General features: G+C 37.0%; 2 protein-coding genes across 2 annotated transcripts; one reads left to right on the top strand and one right to left on the bottom strand.

Moving 5' to 3' along the window:
• The first annotated feature begins 343 nt into the window (after positions 1 to 343).
• LOC133820972 (inorganic pyrophosphatase 1-like) lies at positions 344 to 11618 on the top strand. Its single transcript, XM_062253520.1, has 3 exons — positions 344 to 492; positions 592 to 799; positions 11456 to 11618. Exons 1-3 carry the CDS (start codon positions 377 to 379, stop codon positions 11513 to 11515), a joined length of 384 nt encoding a protein of 127 aa, XP_062109504.1. The 5' UTR covers positions 344 to 376; the 3' UTR covers positions 11516 to 11618.
• Positions 1553 to 10468, bottom strand: LOC133822273 (trans-Golgi network-localized SYP41-interacting protein 1). The gene is made up of 9 exons (XM_062254558.1): positions 10043 to 10468; positions 8481 to 8685; positions 8056 to 8382; positions 4673 to 7969; positions 3590 to 4448; positions 2844 to 3496; positions 2388 to 2535; positions 2235 to 2316; positions 1553 to 1935 (listed from the first exon to the last, which is right to left on the bottom strand). Exons 2-9 carry the CDS (start codon positions 8631 to 8633, stop codon positions 1833 to 1835), a joined length of 5622 nt encoding a protein of 1873 aa, XP_062110542.1. The 5' UTR covers positions 8634 to 8685; positions 10043 to 10468; the 3' UTR covers positions 1553 to 1832.
• Positions 11619 to 18036: the final 6418 nt, after the last annotated feature.

Genomic DNA, 18036 nt, shown 5'->3' on the forward strand with positions numbered 1-18036 from the left:
ATCTATGTGAGCTCACAAAACTTAGCCCATTTTCGTCACAACCACTTGTCGGTCAATATTCATTCGCTAGCCTATTTTATGAACCCAATCTTTTTTTAGTGGGGAAAGTACTCAATGTCACTAAAAGTGTAATTCCGTCTAGTTTCATCTGTAGGTCTGTTAATGTGATGACTAGATTGGCACTTGTCATCTTTTTATTGGTCTACCTAATAATTATTTTAAAAAATAATTTTAATTAATTTTTTAAATAAAAAATTAATTAAAAAAATATATTTTTAAATAATATAAAATTTAAAAAATAAAACTGATTTAATTATATATTTATTTGTTCTCTGAACGTTTAAAAACTTGAAAATAAAAAAAAAATTAGGATAGGATGATGAAGGAGCTTCATGAACAAGGAAAACCCATTGAAGATATTGCTGAAGTTCTTAATCGGATCCCCATACATCCCAGAGTTGTCTCTGCCATTAAGGCCGCTCACGCTCTTGGGTACGTATAAGACTAGTCTTTTTTTCTTTCCTAAATTCTCTCTGTTTTCACTTTTCACATATGAATTTATTTTCTTATTATATTTTTGATGTATTTCAGGTGGGATTTGAGGATTGTCAGTGATGCAAATCTGTTCTTCATTGAGACAATGTTGAAGCACCTTGGGCTGAGGGAGTACTTTTCAGAGATCAACACAAATCCCGGCTTTGTTGATGAACAAGAAAGACTTCGAATTCAACATTTTCATGATTTCAACAACTCCTCACATGGATGCATTCCTGGCACCTGCCTTCCTAACATGTGCAAGGTATAAATATATATATAATTATATATTATAGATTTTATCTAATTATGTTCAAGGCATTAAGCTTCTTAATAAGCAGCAAGTTCTTACAATTTGTAGAAATTTTTAATTAAAATACAAAGAACAGGAAAACATTAAAACATGGCTTGCCGATGCTGAGGAAGAAGAAAAGGCTGCGTGGAAAGGTGAGGGAGAGGGAGAGATAGAGATCGGGGGTGAGAAAGAGGTATAGTTTTAGGATTTTTAATTTTAATTTTTTTTAAAAGTTAAAATCAGATATAAAATATAAAAAAATAAATATATAATTAAAATCAGTTTTATTTTTTTTAATTTTATATTATTTAAAAAATATTTTTTAATTAAAATTATTTTTTAAAATAATTATTAGGTAAACTAATAAAAAGATGACACGTGTCAATCTAGTCATCACATTAACAGATTTAACGAATAGAATTGGACAGAATTACACTTTTAGTGACATTGGATACTTTCCCCACTAAAAAAAAATTGGATTCATATGCCGCAAATATCCCTTTTTATTTAAGCCAAGACACAAAAATAAATAAATGAATTTATGTAAGAGAATGGAAGTAGGAAAAAAAATATGAGATCAATATCATCAGCCAGAATTCTTCTTCGCCATATTAATCAACATTATGACCAGAAAGGAAATAGGAGTGTATTGGTGCTAAAAATGAAATGAACCTACAAAATCTCCGTTACATATAGTATGCATACATATAAATAATACGTGTATACATCCTTGAAATTTGGTATTATTGCTGGTGTTATTTTATTACAACAAAGGAAAAAAAATCCATGACACAAGAAGTCCAAATAATAAGACTGAAGGTATATAATTCACTGCTGAGATTGTAAACACATATTCTTGGATTCTCCGGAACCTTAAAATGTGATTGTGGAGAATCAATAGCAGTTGTATATATGAACATGTTAAACAAAAAGATTACAAAGAAAAGAATTGAAGGAAGAAAAAAAAATGAGACTATCTATACGATACACTTTACCATTTTAACTACAAAATGGTCCCTAATAGCCATATATGCACAAGAAGACAATAGGCAATAACACCAAGCCTTGCCCTTGGACGACTCATTAAGACTCGACCACCAGATACCCTGCATATCACCAACAAATTATCATGAATCTCACTTCTAAATTCTAATATATCTTAAGACCATGCCATCAAGTACGAAGCAGAAATACAAGATTAGTAGATTAAAGCGAAAATGGTTATATAGAGCCTTACCTTTTTCCAACTAACAATTTCAGTTATCTTCTTATTATATCTAATTGGAAACAAGATATCACAATAATAGCAGTAAAAGCAAGCTTAGATGTTTCTATATTCCCCCCTCTTTTCAATACAAATAAGCAAACATAGTAGAAATCTCTACCAGATTTTATTAATTCTTACCAGATTCCATCAACTCGATCTGCAATCAACTTCCCTTGTCTTGGAACAAGACCCGAGGTATTAAGAGACTTGAATATATGACCTGGCAAAGGAAAAAGAAATTAAGAGAATACTTGGGTATGATGGGAAAAACAAAAATTATAAAGCACGAACCTTTGTCCTCATCGGTTTCTTCATCGTTGATTAAACGACTAGACTCTACATCAATATCAAGAGCCAGATGGTCGGTAGAACCCTTTCGCATAGTTCGTACATGGGCTGCCAATGGGACAGATGATACTGTTTTCTTTCCAAGTGATCCCTGAATAAATATTAAAAGAGATGCTTAATACACAAATCTATCTCTTTTAAATCATACATGACCCAAGCATAAGCACTCTATTCAATCATACAAGCATACTAACATATAACTCTTAACAGAATCAAGTTCACAACACATTGTATCTGCTTTTTTCTCTTCTCTTATATGCTTCAAACATCAATTGTCATTGTAGACAAACCAAAAAAGAAACACAAAAGTAAAAATCATAAATTCATAAGAAAAAGAACGATTAAATCATTGCAGCATATATATAACTATAATAAATCAATATAAGCATTAACATTTACCACATCTTCAATTTCGGATATTTCTGGACTGGTGGACAATGAAGGTCCTTCATAAATGCTCCTTTCCTGGATAATCTCTGGCTGAGTACCCCTACCGTGAAGTGAATCTTCTAGTAATTTAACCTTCGTTGATAATTCATCAACATCCTTTTGGCTTTGCACCAGCTTGCTACCAAGATCCTGGGATTTTGATTTTGAACTTTCATATTCCGATAGTAAAGCCATAACCTGTTTCTCTAATGCTGCCAGAGATCCCTTAACAACCGAAGAATTTTGGTCTCCAACCAAACCATCACCTCCTAATATACCAATAATTTTCTCCAAACCAAACATAAGTTCGGATAGTTCAAATCTCATCTTTTCTGTAGCTTGTTCATCTGCGGCGTGTTTTTCAACTTCCTCCTTGAGCTGCTCAATCTTAAGCATCTGTGCTTCAAGGGTCAACTGTAGGTTTTCGTTCTCTCTAGAAATTGAGTTAACTTGAAGTTGCAGGTCCGAGAAATTATCAATGATGTAGAAGAGCTTCTCTAATTGAGTAGAGTTTTGGAGATCTGTGTCTCCTGCTTCAGAGCCTGCCATAGGAATCTCAAGCCCTCCAATCTTTTTGCAGAGAGTATTGACTTGGGATGCCGACAAGAAGGAATCTTCAGCCTCTGAAACAGCAAAAATGGAAAAAATAAATTATTAGAACAAATGATTGACCAAACGGCAAGGGTGCTTGAGAAAGAAATAGGAAAAAAAAGGACCTTTTTCTTTGTTCGACAAGGAATTGTGCAAAGATAAAACTTTTGCCTCTCTTTCTTTTAATGCGACCTCTTTGGCCTGATAATCCTCTATTATAAGCCTCAGCTCACTGCATGAGGTTCTAAAGGCTTCAACATCTGCCTCCAACTTGGAAATCGTATTTTGTTTTAAATCACTTTCCTCAATTGCTTTCTCGGAAAGTTTTCTAGCTTCTATCAAATCATTATGCAAATTTACAATAGTAGAGGCCGCAACATCAGTGGTGCTCTCAAAATGCTTACACAGAGCTTGAACTTTTCTGGTAGCAAGTAACATCATCTCTACTGCTTTACCATACTTGCCCCCTTCAAGGTTTTGGTGACCCTCTTGCACAGAGAGCACACCACTTTCTTCAATCACTTGGAAGAAACTATGTCTCAGTTTTTCAACATCAGGAAGAGAGCTAAGCTCCAATAAATTGTTCCTCACCTCAAATTGTAGTTCTCTCGTAGCATCAGTACAAGCAGATAATAAAGTCATCAAATCATTTTCTAACAAAGCAATGGCATTATCTTGTTCTTGCTTATGCATCTCCAAACCATTTACTTTCTGCTTCAAAGACTCGAAGTGCTCAAACACAACCACGACTTCATCACTTGCTACCTGTAGTTTCCTCATCAAAGCTGCAATAAACTCATCTAGAAAGGAAGAGAAATGTCCAAATTTTTCAGCAAGAATTTTGTTTCTCAATTGAAACCCTTCCGTAATCTTACTAAAAGATGAAATGAGGTCGCCATCTACAACACTGAACTCATAATTATCCTTTTCAATATCAAAAATATCGCCAAAACCATCTGCTATGGAGTTTATCACACGTATGTCCTGAAATACATAATATAGAAGCTAATTAGCAGGAAAAAAAAATACAGCAATTAGCTCTTGCTTTTTTGTAGGTGAAATTACAAAGTACAGCAATTAGTTAGAAAGAAAAGTAAAAAATCTGTGTTATAGGTAAAAGATACAAAACAAAGGCCACCAGAGTAGTATGCACTTAAAAAAGAAGAAAGCACTTGACACGAGAATTAGTAATCCAAAAACATGTTTACCTCCATATCATGGTTTTGCATCCCTTCGAGACCCAAACCAGCAAAATGGTCCCTTATGCGTTGAAGAATGATATCCATATTTTTAAGGCCATCAAATTTCTTCTCAAACCCTTTCATTAAAGACAGCAGTGTCTTATCATTCACAAGTACTTGAACATCATGCAGATAACCGGAGAGCTCCACAGATCTACTCTCTAAGCTGCCAGTAGTTCCAGCCAACTCTTCCATGCATGCATTTAACTTTGAATTTAGCAATAACATAGCCCCTTCAGCATTTGTCTTCTCTCCCTCAAGTATGGAGATATTATTCTCTGCCCTCAACAGTGCCTCTTCCAGTGACTTTGTGGTTACATCCATATCTGCTAGCTTGCTAGCCTGGGACCCAGCTTCTTCTTGCAGCTTCTTCATTTCATCTTCCAAATCGGTTATATGGACTTGAGCATCATTATTTTGTTCACTCAGTAAAGTAACATTAGTCTGAGCCTGAGATAATGCATCTTCGAGGGATTTTATGGTCTTGTAGGCCTCTGTTAGTTTGTTGGTCTGGATAGCAACCTCCTCTTTTACTTGCTCAAGTTCTGTCTCTGCAACACTTTTACTAACTAAAGCACTTTCTTTCTCACTGATGATGGCATATATGTTATTTTCTGCAAGTGCTAACGCCTCTTCTAATGACTTCTTACCCTCAAAGGCATCAGTAAACTTGCTAGTGAGCAAAGAAGCTTCCTCGTGTGCTTTTTGTAACTCTTGTTCAACATTTCCCTTAGCCAATTCCATCTCCCTTTTTTCATCAGCAAGTTGAGAAATATCATTCTCTGTAACTGACAAAGTATCTTCCAGCGATTTAATAGTAGCTTCTGCTTTTACGAGCTTGCCATTCAAGGTACTGATTTCCTCCTTTACTTTCACCAACTCTTTTTCTACTAGTGTTTTTCCATCCTGACATTCCTTGATATATCCTGAAAGCCAATTCACTTTATCTACAGGATCATCAAAAACTAAATCAACAGGAAGAACAATGCCATCAATAGATTCAATTATTCTTTGCAAAATGTTATTGTTCTCCAACGTTTTAATAGTTGCCTCAGCTTCTATGAGTTTATTAGCCAGGGTTTTGACTTCCTCCTCTACTCTCACCAATTCTTTTTCTGCAAGTGTCTTGTCATCCAGACATTTACTAATGTGTCCTTCAAGAAAATTCACCTTCTCTACAGGTTCATCAAAAACTGAATCAACAGGAAGAACAATGCCATCAACAGATTCAATTACTTTTTGCAACATGTTATTGCTGTCCAATAGAAACTTCTCAAGCTGATCCTTTTGTTCCTTTACAGAAACAATATCCATCTCTAACTTTGGGATGCCCTCTATATCAGCAGACATGCTATTGATCTGATCCCTTTGTTCAGCAAGTTCTGATTCTTGCTGCTGGACTTGAAGCCTCAGCTTTTCAATTTCTGAGTTCTTTTCATCTATTTGAAGTTTCAAATTTTCCCGGTCTTGAACCAGCCCCTTTCCTTTCTTCACTGCCATGGTTAACTTCTCCCTCAGCAAGGAAGACTTTTCTTCTGACCGACCAAGATCTTTCTTCATAGACTCTTTTTGCTCTTTCAATGCTACTAGTTCTTCGGATACCCTCGTCAACTCAATAGAAAGATTTCTAGCCTGTGATTTCATCAACATATCTTCTTCTAATAAAAGCTGACACAACACTAACTCTTGATTCATCGTATACAAATAGCTCTCAACTTTTTCAAATAGCTCAGCATCAACATAAGAACCCAAAGATGCACTACTCAGTTCTTTCATCTTCCCAAAGCATCTCTCTGTGAGTGTCACGATATCAAGAGAAGAGTGAGAGATTCCATCATCGTCCATTGTAATTCCTGAGGTTTCAAGTAACATTTTCACTATGTGATCCTTCTCTAGGGACACTTTATGCTCTTTTTCAACAATCTCCTTGTATTTGCATGTCATATCATCCAACTCCACCTGGAGATAATCTTTTGTCTGCAATTCAGATGAAAGTGAAGCAGTTAAGCGATCAATTTCTTTTTGTGCAGCATCCCTAGTCATGGAAAACTCATCTTGCATTGTATTTAATTCAGTATTGACCTGGTATAATAATTCTCTAACCCAATTCACTTGAGAGGCCAATTCAGAAGATGAAACAGATTCTGGTAGATGAATCAAAGACAAAGCATCTTTCACTTTGTGGAATTCTTGGGACAGATCCTTCAATTTATTATTCTCGTCAACAAGCCATTTGCATCTCTCGACAATTTCCATTGATAGAAGTTCCTCAGGAATACTATTATGAGATAATAATGCTTCCATTTTCTCAAGGGATGCATTTTTCTGGAGAAGTGTTTCTTGCAATGAGGTGACCACATTTTCAATTCTAAGTAACTCCTCTTTCTGTAATTCAGCAGCCTCCAGTGCACTGGACTTTTCTTGTAAATTAACCAAGCATTTCTCAAGCTCACTTATCTTTTCAGCCAATGATTGTTTCAATGAGTCCCTTTGTTGTACCAATGCTTTACCTTTTGTCACAGCCATGGTAAGTTTTTCTTTGGTATTACTGCATCTAATATTTTCCTGCTCAAGTTCGGATTTTGTTTTACCAAGTTCTGCATTCACCCTCTCAGCCATCATTCTCTGATCTTCAAGTTGTTGGACCAATTTCCTATTTTCACCCTCAAAATGGCTTAATTTTTCAGCAAAGTCCGATGCCTTTCTTTTAAGTTCAAGTAATTCATCACGGGCAGCAGTAAAAATTGTCCCGAAGTCCTGAAAACTAACATTTGATCTGGTCTCAGACAAACATTGCCTTAATTGATCAATTTCAGAAAGCAGCATATTATATGTCACAGCCAATGAATAAGTGCCCTTCTCAATAGAAACTAATTTTCCACCAATGGAACCATCTAATGCTTCTTGTGGATCAACTAGCCCAGTAAGGTAGGATAGCAATCTATCTGTGACCATCTCAATATGAGTTACAGGGAATTCGCCAACTTTCACATTAAGCTCCTCAATCTCTTGATTCTTTGCAAATAAAATAGCCTCAAGCTCACTTATAGTAGCCTTAGTCCGCAATTGTTCTTCACAAGCGCTTTTAACAATCTGCGAACACTCAGCCATTAACTCAGTTATGGAGACACTAGTATCCGTCTCCTGGGTCTTATTCTTAGACTCTTGACTACCACTTTCATCAATCAAATGCTCCCCATTGGTAAAGACTTGGAGTTGGTCCCTAAGACTAGCAAGCTCTCTAGCAAAAGCCTCTCTTTCTTCCTACACAACATCAATAATCAATATTAAAATCAAATTAACATTAGGCACAATTACCTTAAATTAATACAAACACAATCTTTTCTAACCTTATATTCACATGAAATGCTTTCTTTCTCACGGACAGTCTGATCAAGCACAACCTTGAGTCGTTCCAACTCATCCATGACATAATCATCTTGCACACCATTTGCCTCGTGCAAATGAGGCTTCTCCTCCAATTTATCCACCGATTGCACAGCTACTGCTGCTTCTTTACCATCAGCACTTGTAACCAACTCGTCGGGACAATCCACAAACATATCTTCCTTTCCAACATCTTCTCCCACTTTCAGGTCATCCTCTCCTTGCATACTGCCTTCTACACTTTCCAAAATGCCATTATGATTTTCCACCACAATTGTGGAGCCAAACTCCTGAAATCCATAAAACCCATTATTAATTAGCAATCAATTACAGCCTGAAACCAACTGTTTAACATTTTTCTGCAATTTCATTCACTCCATTACATTACCTGATTATCTGGTCCGCCGGCATCATTTTGTATTGCAAGCTTTGAAGATTCAACCTCCATAAACCCATCTGAAGCTTCAGGAGAGTGGTTAGAATCTGATGAACTAACCGGCTGGCTTTCTTCAAGCAACTCGGAGTTATGAATCTCAGACATTTTTGTGGCTCATAACCCAATTGCTCCTTCCTCTGTAAATTGGGAGCTGAAACTGAAAATACATAACAAAAATTCAATTTGAGATTAAAAGAAAACAGATAACAATACCCTCAAAGGGATCATAAATCTATTGCCAAACCTGGGAAAAACTGTAAAGAGTAAAATAAGGGAAAATAAATAAATTGTTTAAAGCTATTTAATCAATACTTGTATTTCTATTTGGTACTTTCAATTTAAAATTATTTTGTATTTCCGAAATAAAATTATGGGCCATCAGGAATCATTTCAAACAAAGTAGCAGACAGAAAAAACAATCAGAAACTAGTCCCATTCAGTCTGTAGAAAAATGCAGAAAACAATGTGGATATGGTATGGATACTTCTTATCATATCAGTAAAGCGCCATTCATTACCACACAACAAAGCTGCAAAAGGGTCCAAAACCAAACCCATTATTTTAAAATTTATAAACAGCTTGCTAGTAGCACTCATATAAATGCTAATATTTTTGTAATATAGAAGACACAATATTCAATCAAGCAAAGGCTGCACAAAAACAATTCACCACCTCTCTAGATACATGTGTGTGTATATTATAGATTCCAATTTGTTACCCCCAAATTGAGAAAACATGAATTATCAAAGATACCAGGAACCAAAAATCATAAATTCTAATTCATAACCAGAAATATAAATTGGGTAATTAATAAATTTTGAGCCATATAAAAATGATATTGTAGTTGGGAATTTTTATCATATTCATTATCAAATGAAAGACACAAAACAATTAAAAACAAATTTAAACGCCATGTCTGGTTACTCTCTTGTCAATACTAAGTCCTTTCATATATGGACTAACAAACACTCAAATCTTCCATCATTATATTCATACACATCTACTAAAAGAACTTGTACTTTACTACATGTTTATTTTCTTCTTTTCCACAAACCATGAAATTTTCTTTAATGAAACTATTAAATAGAGACAAATTCACATTAAAAATGAGCTAAATGACATAAGGTACATACCTATATCAACCAAACTCTTAACAAAGAATCAACATAGCTAGTTTCCCTGAATGATAACAATGTAGGAAAAATACATACAGCTAGCTTCCCTTGATACTAATTTAACCTATAAACAAGAGCGAACCACTATTTGTTGTCTTCCGTGGCCACAGCAGTAAAAAAAAAACTAAGATTTTAAACCCAAAACGACCACACAAACCCCACAGTGACATTTTATCGAGTACAATGTGAGCAAACATTCCCCTAATTTATTTCTAAGAGATCGTAAAGAAACCAGCCATGAAATTCCGTACAAGGAATTAAATTTATATATGAATATAATACCATGAAATCACCATAACAAGAAACAACATTAAACACTCAAAATCAGAGATTACTCACCAAGTAAGAAAGCTTTGAGGAAAACAACCACAGGTCCACAGCCCAAGCAAAAACAACAACAAGAGTTTAAAAGAGACAAACTTTAAGCCCTGGATTCCATTTCAAAAATTGGGACTCTCCATTTCAGAATGATTCATTTAATAATAATAATAATTGGGATAGAAGATTTTGGATCTGGTAGAGGAAGAAGAACTGGGATTGTGCGTGGGGGTTAGTACTACGATCGGACGGTGGGATTGTGTTGCGTATTAGGGTAAAGGGGGAGCAGAGCAGGAACAGGACCACATGGGTACGTGGGATGCAGATCAACCCTGGTGTGGTGTGGTGTGGTGTGGTATGAATGGGTCGATGTTGTAAAGGCTGTTCCTTTCGCCGAGCGAGCTATGTGTTTGTGTGTCAACGTCGGAGACTCGTCGATTCAGTATATGTAAATGCACACACACCACGGGGACACGTACTTTGGCCAAACCACATTAAAAAAAATTACGATTTTCCTTATCTCTTCTATATAATAAGAGTAAGTGTTGTAATAAGAGTAAGTGTTGGGTGAGTAAAGAAAGTGATTAGATTTAAAGGTTTTTTATATTTTTAATGTTAATTTTAATAGAATATTTTTATATTTAATAAAATATTATTATATTTAATTATAATTTGTAAATATTATTTAAATTTAAATAAAATAAATAATTAAAAAAATTTAAATAGGATATTTTTTAGATATTTTACTATAATAATTATTTTAAAAAATTAAAATATGATATTTTTGAAATATTTTATCATGATAATTATTTAAAAATAGTAAATAATTAAATAAATTAAAATATAATATTTTTTAGATATTTTATAATATTAATTATTTAAAAATAATAAAATTATATGTTTTATTACTTAAATAAAATTTAATTAAACTTAAACTCACTTATTATAATAATATCATATTAAATATATAATATAATATACTCTCAATAAGCAACAAATTATTTATTTGTAATATTTAAATTTAAAATTCACGTATAATATTTAATATTACATCAAACATATAATATATAATATCTTGTTGTCACTCCCAAATTTAAAAATTAGAATAAATATAAACTTAAAAAAATTATTTAATTAAAACAAAATATTTATTTGAAATTTATATGACATTAATATAAATTTAATAAAAATAATTAATAAATTCTATAAATAAAATTTTAAGAAAGTAAATTGCACGTTATTTGTATATCATAATTTTCTTTCATATATTTTAGTGGCATTTTGAAGAAAAAAAAACACATTAGTTATTAATTTTTTAAAGTTAGATATATGGTAATGTCATATGTGTAAGTTAATTTTTTCAAAAAAATTATTTTTTGTCAAGTAAAATTTGGAATATGGAAATTTTTACACAATTTTATATTTTATTGGCAGTGCTTCTCGTCTTCATCACTTTTTTGGCGACCTGTTTGTCGTTGTTTCTTGGGGACCTAACCTAGTCATTCTTCTAAGGATCTTTTTTTCTTTTTCATTTTGGTTTACTTGGTAATTCTTGTGATGTTTGATCTCTCCATTAAAGTAACCATTCATGGGTAGTAATCATTAAGAATGCACTCATATTTATATATATATATACTAGGTAAAAATAAAGTGCAATACACGTTTGTTTAATTTTTAAGATATAAACATGTGTTATTCAAATATGTATTTATTTTTTAATTATCATATAAATTTTAAATAAATAAATAATATATCATAAAAATAAAATATGTTTAATATAAATGCATTAAAAAATTAGGGCAAAACATTGTCTATAATTTTACTAAAAACCAATTTATTTTTGTTGACCCTGATTTTGGTCAACTGACACGGAGTCAAAAATGCTTGATGTAGACGGATATGTTGAAATGAGAATAATGACAAAAACAGTAAAGCACACAAGAATTTATAGTGGTTCGGCCCCAGAATCTAGTAATAACCTACGTCCACTTGAGCTGTTATTGATATAATATTTTAAAGGAGTGATCAAAGAACTAAGGTTCAATGAGTTTTACCAACCTCTGAAGAACAAAACAATATATCGAATTTGATAGCTCTAGCTCACTCGTAAATCTCTAATCTCTAGTAATTAGAAAGCCAAAAGTCCAAAAGTCCATTCCTTGAGCCATTTTTCACTATTTATAGGCTCAAGGAATATTACATTAATTAGTTACAGATATTATTTCCTAAATAATCGGATACTCAGGAAATCATGGGAGATAATTTCGGATATGATCATAACTGCATAAGATTTTCTCCAAATATGACGAGTATACGACCAAGCTGGTCATATGTAATGATTGAGCGTTGCATCGTGGAAATCTTTCTGGTCGATGGTCGAACAAGACTTCTGCCAGATATCAGCCACGTGTACCAAATGTCTGCCACGTCATCCATGCCTGTTTTTTGGATAACATTTGCCCCCCAAGTTTGTTTAATGCGACCAGCAATAAAGAAACTTTAGGGAAACAACCGTTCATATGCCCCACGAAATCTGCCAGAGTCTTCGTGCGTTTTTGAAAACCGTGCCATAATTATGTCTAATCAAGCCTTTTCGGTTTTCAAGAAACCAATGTGACAGCGCATACACTTCCCCAAGTTTTGAAAATGGGAAAGTCATGATTGCCACTTTTTGCTATACTTCAGCCTCTATAAGTAACATTTTTATCTCTCTTATAATCCTTTACTCACCATTTCAATCAAGAACTTTGCTCCGGAGCCCAGAATTTCGAAACAATTCAGACATTCTGCCGAAGATCTTTCCGACTCGAAATTTTTATTTTTCCGAATCTCCAGCCTTTGCCCAGGTAATCTCTCAGTCTTTCAAACTTTTCATGATGCCATGCATGTAGTTACTATGCTCTATGATTTCCTGCATTCTTGAGTAGAAATTTATGAGGATTTTATATAAGCCATCTGATGCTTGGTAAGAAAGTGTATTTCTGCTTTATATAAGTTAGGAGCTAGTTCGATAGTGAGGATCATAGGCTTAGGGCGCAAGATCAACGTAAAAATTCAATCTTTAAGCTAGTTGAAAAAACTAGGTTTTTTCCCGCCCTTTAGGAGTTGAAAAAGTTTCCTTTCAGAAAATATTTTATTTCCTTTTTTATCCATTTTTCAAACTGCTAGCACCAAACTTAGTGTATGGGTAGGATGCTGCTGGTCAATAGATGCGAGCAACGTTATCTCAATCCCCCACGTTACTCCCCAGGCTACGTGTCTTATCTCCTCCTTTGTATGTTTGCAATTCATATGCAAGACCCTTGGGGAGGAGAAAGACCCATCGAAGACGACCTCCTAGCTCAGCTGCTTGAAGGCGAAGAAAACCCCTCTACTCTAATACCAGATATCCCTTTCTCTCGCCCTAGCTCAAATACTTCTCCAGTTCCAACCCAAAGAATGGCTCGTACAAAAACCAAAGCTCAAAAAAGGAAAATCCCTAACTCCTCATGCCAGCCTACTGCTGGTGCCCCATCGACCAGTGGTCGAGGCGAAAACGTTCCTGACGCCAATGTACAAAGGCATGCCCGTCCTCGACACGCTGCTCAGCCGGATGTCGAGTGGCATGTTGTTCCCCAGAGTAAAGTGACGATCAGGATGATCGCCAACTACTTGAATAAGTATAAACTGACAGGGGTGACCCTGGTTAAACCTTCCCTCGACCAGAGGGCCAACCTGCCAGGCGTGGCCTATAGCGCCTGGTCGCGGTTTCACATTGAGGCAAGTGCCACTTTGCCTCTTCACTCATTCTTTCAGGGGGTGGCAAATTATTTTGGAGTTGCCCCCTTTCAAATTACCCCAAATGGATATAGAATGCTGGTCGCACTTTATATCCTTTACAAACTCAAAAAATGGCCAGATCCCACTCCCCACGAGGTCAACTTTCTTTTTGACCTTAAGTCCAACCCTAACCAAGAAGGCACGGGGTTTTTCCATTTTTTCCATCAAGAAACCAGGCGCACTTTCCTGACCGAGACTACTCACATCTCCAATGTGGGGAGGTATCATCAGGAATACTTTCTTACACCCGACTTAGTCACAAACAACTTGGCCTTCACTCGAGGAGGTAAAAATTCTTATGTCACTAGCTTCTTCGCTTAATGTTTTTCTGCCACAATGTTTTGAAATTTCATTGTGTTCCAGGCCCATGGTTACGTCTGATCCCAACTCCAAGGATGGAGTCAAGGGCGGCACTCTTAGCCAGCATGCCGAATGTTGATAAGAGTGTCAAAAGTTTAGTTACTGAGGCTAACCTTAGGTTGGCCGGTCTCTGGAATCCCCAACCAGCGACGAGCGAACCTTCGGCGGAAAACGCCCAAGCCGAAGTGGAACCCGAGCAGCAACCCCAAGCGTCTCCTCCACGGAGGAGACCAACTAGGGTTACGACCAGGGAACCTATCGTCCCTCACCAAACAGATAAACCCTTGGCCCCTGAGGGCAAAGGAAAACAAAAGGTTGCTGAGCCTACCGAACTTTCTGACGACTCGTCGGATGAAAACGGTATAATAATCTTGCTTTTAAATCATTTGCCAACTCCCTCTCATCTATTTGATGGGGATGGCAACTTTAAGAATGCTCCCTCTTAAATTCAGATTTCTTCCAGGCAGTAGGTAGTTCAGTTAATAATGTTACAACCAGTAGTTGTAGTGCGGGTACTTTACTTGTAATCCTTTTGCATTAATTCTTTTACCCTGCGTGATCATTTAGTCTTACTGCTTCCGTCGCTTCCTTTTGTACAGGTATGGACTCCGAGGACGTTTTTGAGCACTACCAGGCTGCTGCTGCTTCTCAAAAGAAAGATAGCAAGAAGGCCCGAGGGGAAAGTAGCAAGACCCCCTCGAAGAAGGCTCGAACAGACGATGCCCCAGTCACTACCCCCTCCAAGGAGAACTCACCACCTCCACCTTCCTCCGAGAAGGTGACTCCCACTCTTGCTGATCCACAGCCTTCTTACAAGGCTTCTCACAAAGAGGCATTGGACACTCGGCCCGAAGGCTCCCTGCCCAGTCTCGTGGTCAGCTCAGCCAGGAAGAGGATATACAAGCTCTCCAAACACAAACGCAGCTAGGCAGCCATTACTGAAACTGCCTCCATGGAGGCTGATCAGGTCGTCAACAGAGGGCTGAATGAGATAGTCAGTGTAAGCTTTCTCCTGCTACTTTATCATTTATTTCTGATTTCTTGTCTTTACTTAATCTTATTTTCTGTCAGGGGCTGCTAACTTTAACTGCTGGCTAGCGCCATGTTGGGGCGTTGGTTTCTCAGGGAAAGAACTTTGACTCCAGGCTTGTCGAGACTAAGCAAGCACTTGAGGCTGACCACAACAAGCTACTTGAGGAGAACAAGGAGTTGTCCAAACAGAAAGAACAACTGTGCGAGGACAAAGCTACTCTCACCAAGGAGTTTCTGGACGCCCGAGATACCCTGAAGAAAGCCAACGACTCCCGGGAAAAATTCAGGGAAAGTGCCAAGCTCAACACTCAAGCATGTGCTCAGCTTGAGCTTGACCTGATCGCTAGCAGGCAGGAGACGGGGGAGCTTGAAAAACGAGTGCAGGAGCTCGAGGAGGCCGGGGCCAAGAATTTGAAGAAGTACAAGGAGGCCACTCACCTCTGCTTCTATGAATTCTGGAAGCATAACCGGGAGGCTAACTTCGACTACTTTTCCGAACGTTTGAAGAGGACTCTGATGGCGCAGTGCGCCATCCGGCTGGAAGAAGAAGAAAAGGTCAAAGTGCCTGCCTCCCGAGCAGGGGGGATTGATGGTGCTGATGCTGAAGCTGGTCCTTCGGCTGACCAAGGCACTCCTCCCAACCCCCAGGATCCTCCAGCTCCTTAAGAATTTTTCTGTTTTTATTTCGCTTTCATGGCCCACGGGTCGTATTGTAAAGACAATTTGTTTTTATTGCTGCAGGGGCAACTTTTACTTTTAATTAAACAATTACATCCGAATAGTACTGCTCGCGGTGTAAAAGAATGCCTTTTGATATTATAATATTTCTATCTATTATAACATCTGTTCGCATGACCGAACTTAGCATAGTACTTTGGCTTGATTTAACAAAATATAAATTTTGAAAAATACTCTAAGTATCGTAGCATGCTTTCACTTATTTTGTTCACGTATTTACATACCTCTTGGTATGCTTTGCTATCAATGTACCTTATATGCCCCCCAAGTGATCGAGGAGCTTTAGGTCCTTGGTCACTTGCCTTGACCATGACCTGTGCGAACATTATTGCTCGGTAGGAAATTCAACACTTATAATACAGCAAAACAACACACGCAATGAACAAATACTTGCAAAAATAAATTTACAAAGGTTGGCAAGAATGACTGGTTACGCACAGTCCCTTATAATTCTCGTATTAAAAATGGACTAAACATGTCTTTACGAGTGATCTTAAAAAGATCTTACACTTATAAGCGATTAGCCATACAACGTGGCTAACCCTTTTTCAAAACTTGTAAAAAGTAAAATTAATACAAGCCAGTCCTTTAAAAATGACTGTTTATTGGTAATACTTGCGCAGGTGTTCTCCGTTCCAGTAGCGTGGAACGAGATCTCCATTTAGGTGTGCAAGCTTGTAGGTGCCTGGATGAAGGACTTCTTCAATCTGGTAAGGTCCTTCCCAGTTTGGTCCGAGTACTCCAGCAGTTGGGTCGCGGGTGTTTAAGAAAACTCGTCGAAGTACTAGATCTCCGACGTTGAACTTTCTTTCTTTCACCTTTGAGTTAAAATACCGGGCGACTTTTTGCTGGTACGCAGCTACTCGGAGTTGGGCTTTTTCCCGTTTCTCTTCAAGTGAATCTAGGGACCCCATCATCAGTTGGTTATTCTGGTCCTGTTCGTATGTAATTCGTTGATGTGAGGGCGGATCTAACTCGACGGGCAACATAGCTTCATACCCGTACGCTAAGGAGAACGGGGTATGACCTGTCGCTGTTCGATGATAAGTTCTATATGACCAGAGTACTTTAGGCAGCTGTTCTGGCCATGCTCCTTTAGCGTCTTCAAGTCTTTTCTTCAGGATATCTTTAAGTGTTTTGTTCACTGCTTCGACTTGCCCATTTGCTTGTGGGTGTGCGACTGAAGAAAAGCTTTTGACGATTCCATGCCTTTCGCAGAAGTCTGTGAATAAGTCACTGTTAAACTGGGTGTCATTGTCTGAGACAATTTTTCGAGGCAAACCATATCGGCAAATAATGTTCTTCATGACAAAGTCAAGAACTTTCTTGGTCATTATGGTAGCGAGCGGCTCAGCTTCAGCCCATTTGGTGAAGTAGTCGACTGCTACGACTGCATATTTTACTCCACCCTTCCCTGTTGGCAGGAATCCAATCAAGTCTATACCCCATATTGCGAAAGGCCAAGGACTCTGCATCTGTTTTAATTCGTTGGGAGCTGCGCGTGGGATCTTGGAAAACCTCTGACACTTATCACATTTTCGCACAAACTCCATTGAATCCTCATTCATAGTCGGCCAGAAATAACCCTGCCTCAAAATCTTTTTTGACAAGCTCTGCCCCCCAGCGTGGTCCCACAAAAGCCTTCATGTACTTCCTTCATTAGTTCTTTAGCCTTTTCCGGTGTAATGCATCTGAGCAGTGGCATGGAATATCCTCTTCAGTAAAGGATACCATCGACCAATATATACCTAGCAGCCTGTCTTTGAAGGGTTCTGGCTTTGTTTCTATCTGCTAGTAGTGCACCATTTGTGAGATACTCCAAGTATGGTGCCATCCATGTATCCTCCATCCAGATTTCCATATTAATTTCGTTTGTTCGTATGCTCGGCTCACATAATCTCTCTACTGGCATTATATTCAAAGTGTTAGCGTCTTTCGCACTTGCGAGTTTGGCTAAGGCATCTGCGTTTGAATTCTGATCTCGGGGAATTTGCTGAAGGGTATACTTTTTGAATTCCGCCAACATATCTCTAGTTTTGTTTAAGTAGGCCACCATTTTGAGGCCC

Source organism: Humulus lupulus, chromosome 3 (assembly GCF_963169125.1).
Source record: "Humulus lupulus chromosome 3, drHumLupu1.1, whole genome shotgun sequence".
NCBI lineage: Eukaryota > Viridiplantae > Streptophyta > Magnoliopsida > Rosales > Cannabaceae > Humulus > Humulus lupulus.

Coding starts and splice junctions, on each gene's coding strand:
- LOC133820972 (XM_062253520.1), top strand. CDS start 377: ATGATGAAGGAGCTTCATGAACAAGGAAAACCCATTGAAGATATTGCT. Junction 493..591: donor AAGGCCGCTCACGCTCTTGG/GTACGTATAAGA, acceptor GATGTATTTCAG/GTGGGATTTGAGGATTGTCA. Junction 800..11,455: donor GCCTTCCTAACATGTGCAAG/GTATAAATATAT, acceptor TTTTATTGGCAG/TGCTTCTCGTCTTCATCACT.
- LOC133822273 (XM_062254558.1), bottom strand. CDS start 8,633: ATGTCTGAGATTCATAACTCCGAGTTGCTTGAAGAAAGCCAGCCGGTT. Junction 8,383..8,480: donor CCGGCGGACCAGATAATCAG/GTAATGTAATGG, acceptor TATGGATTTCAG/GAGTTTGGCTCCACAATTGT. Junction 7,970..8,055: donor GCATTTCATGTGAATATAAG/GTTAGAAAAGAT, acceptor GATGTTGTGTAG/GAAGAAAGAGAGGCTTTTGC.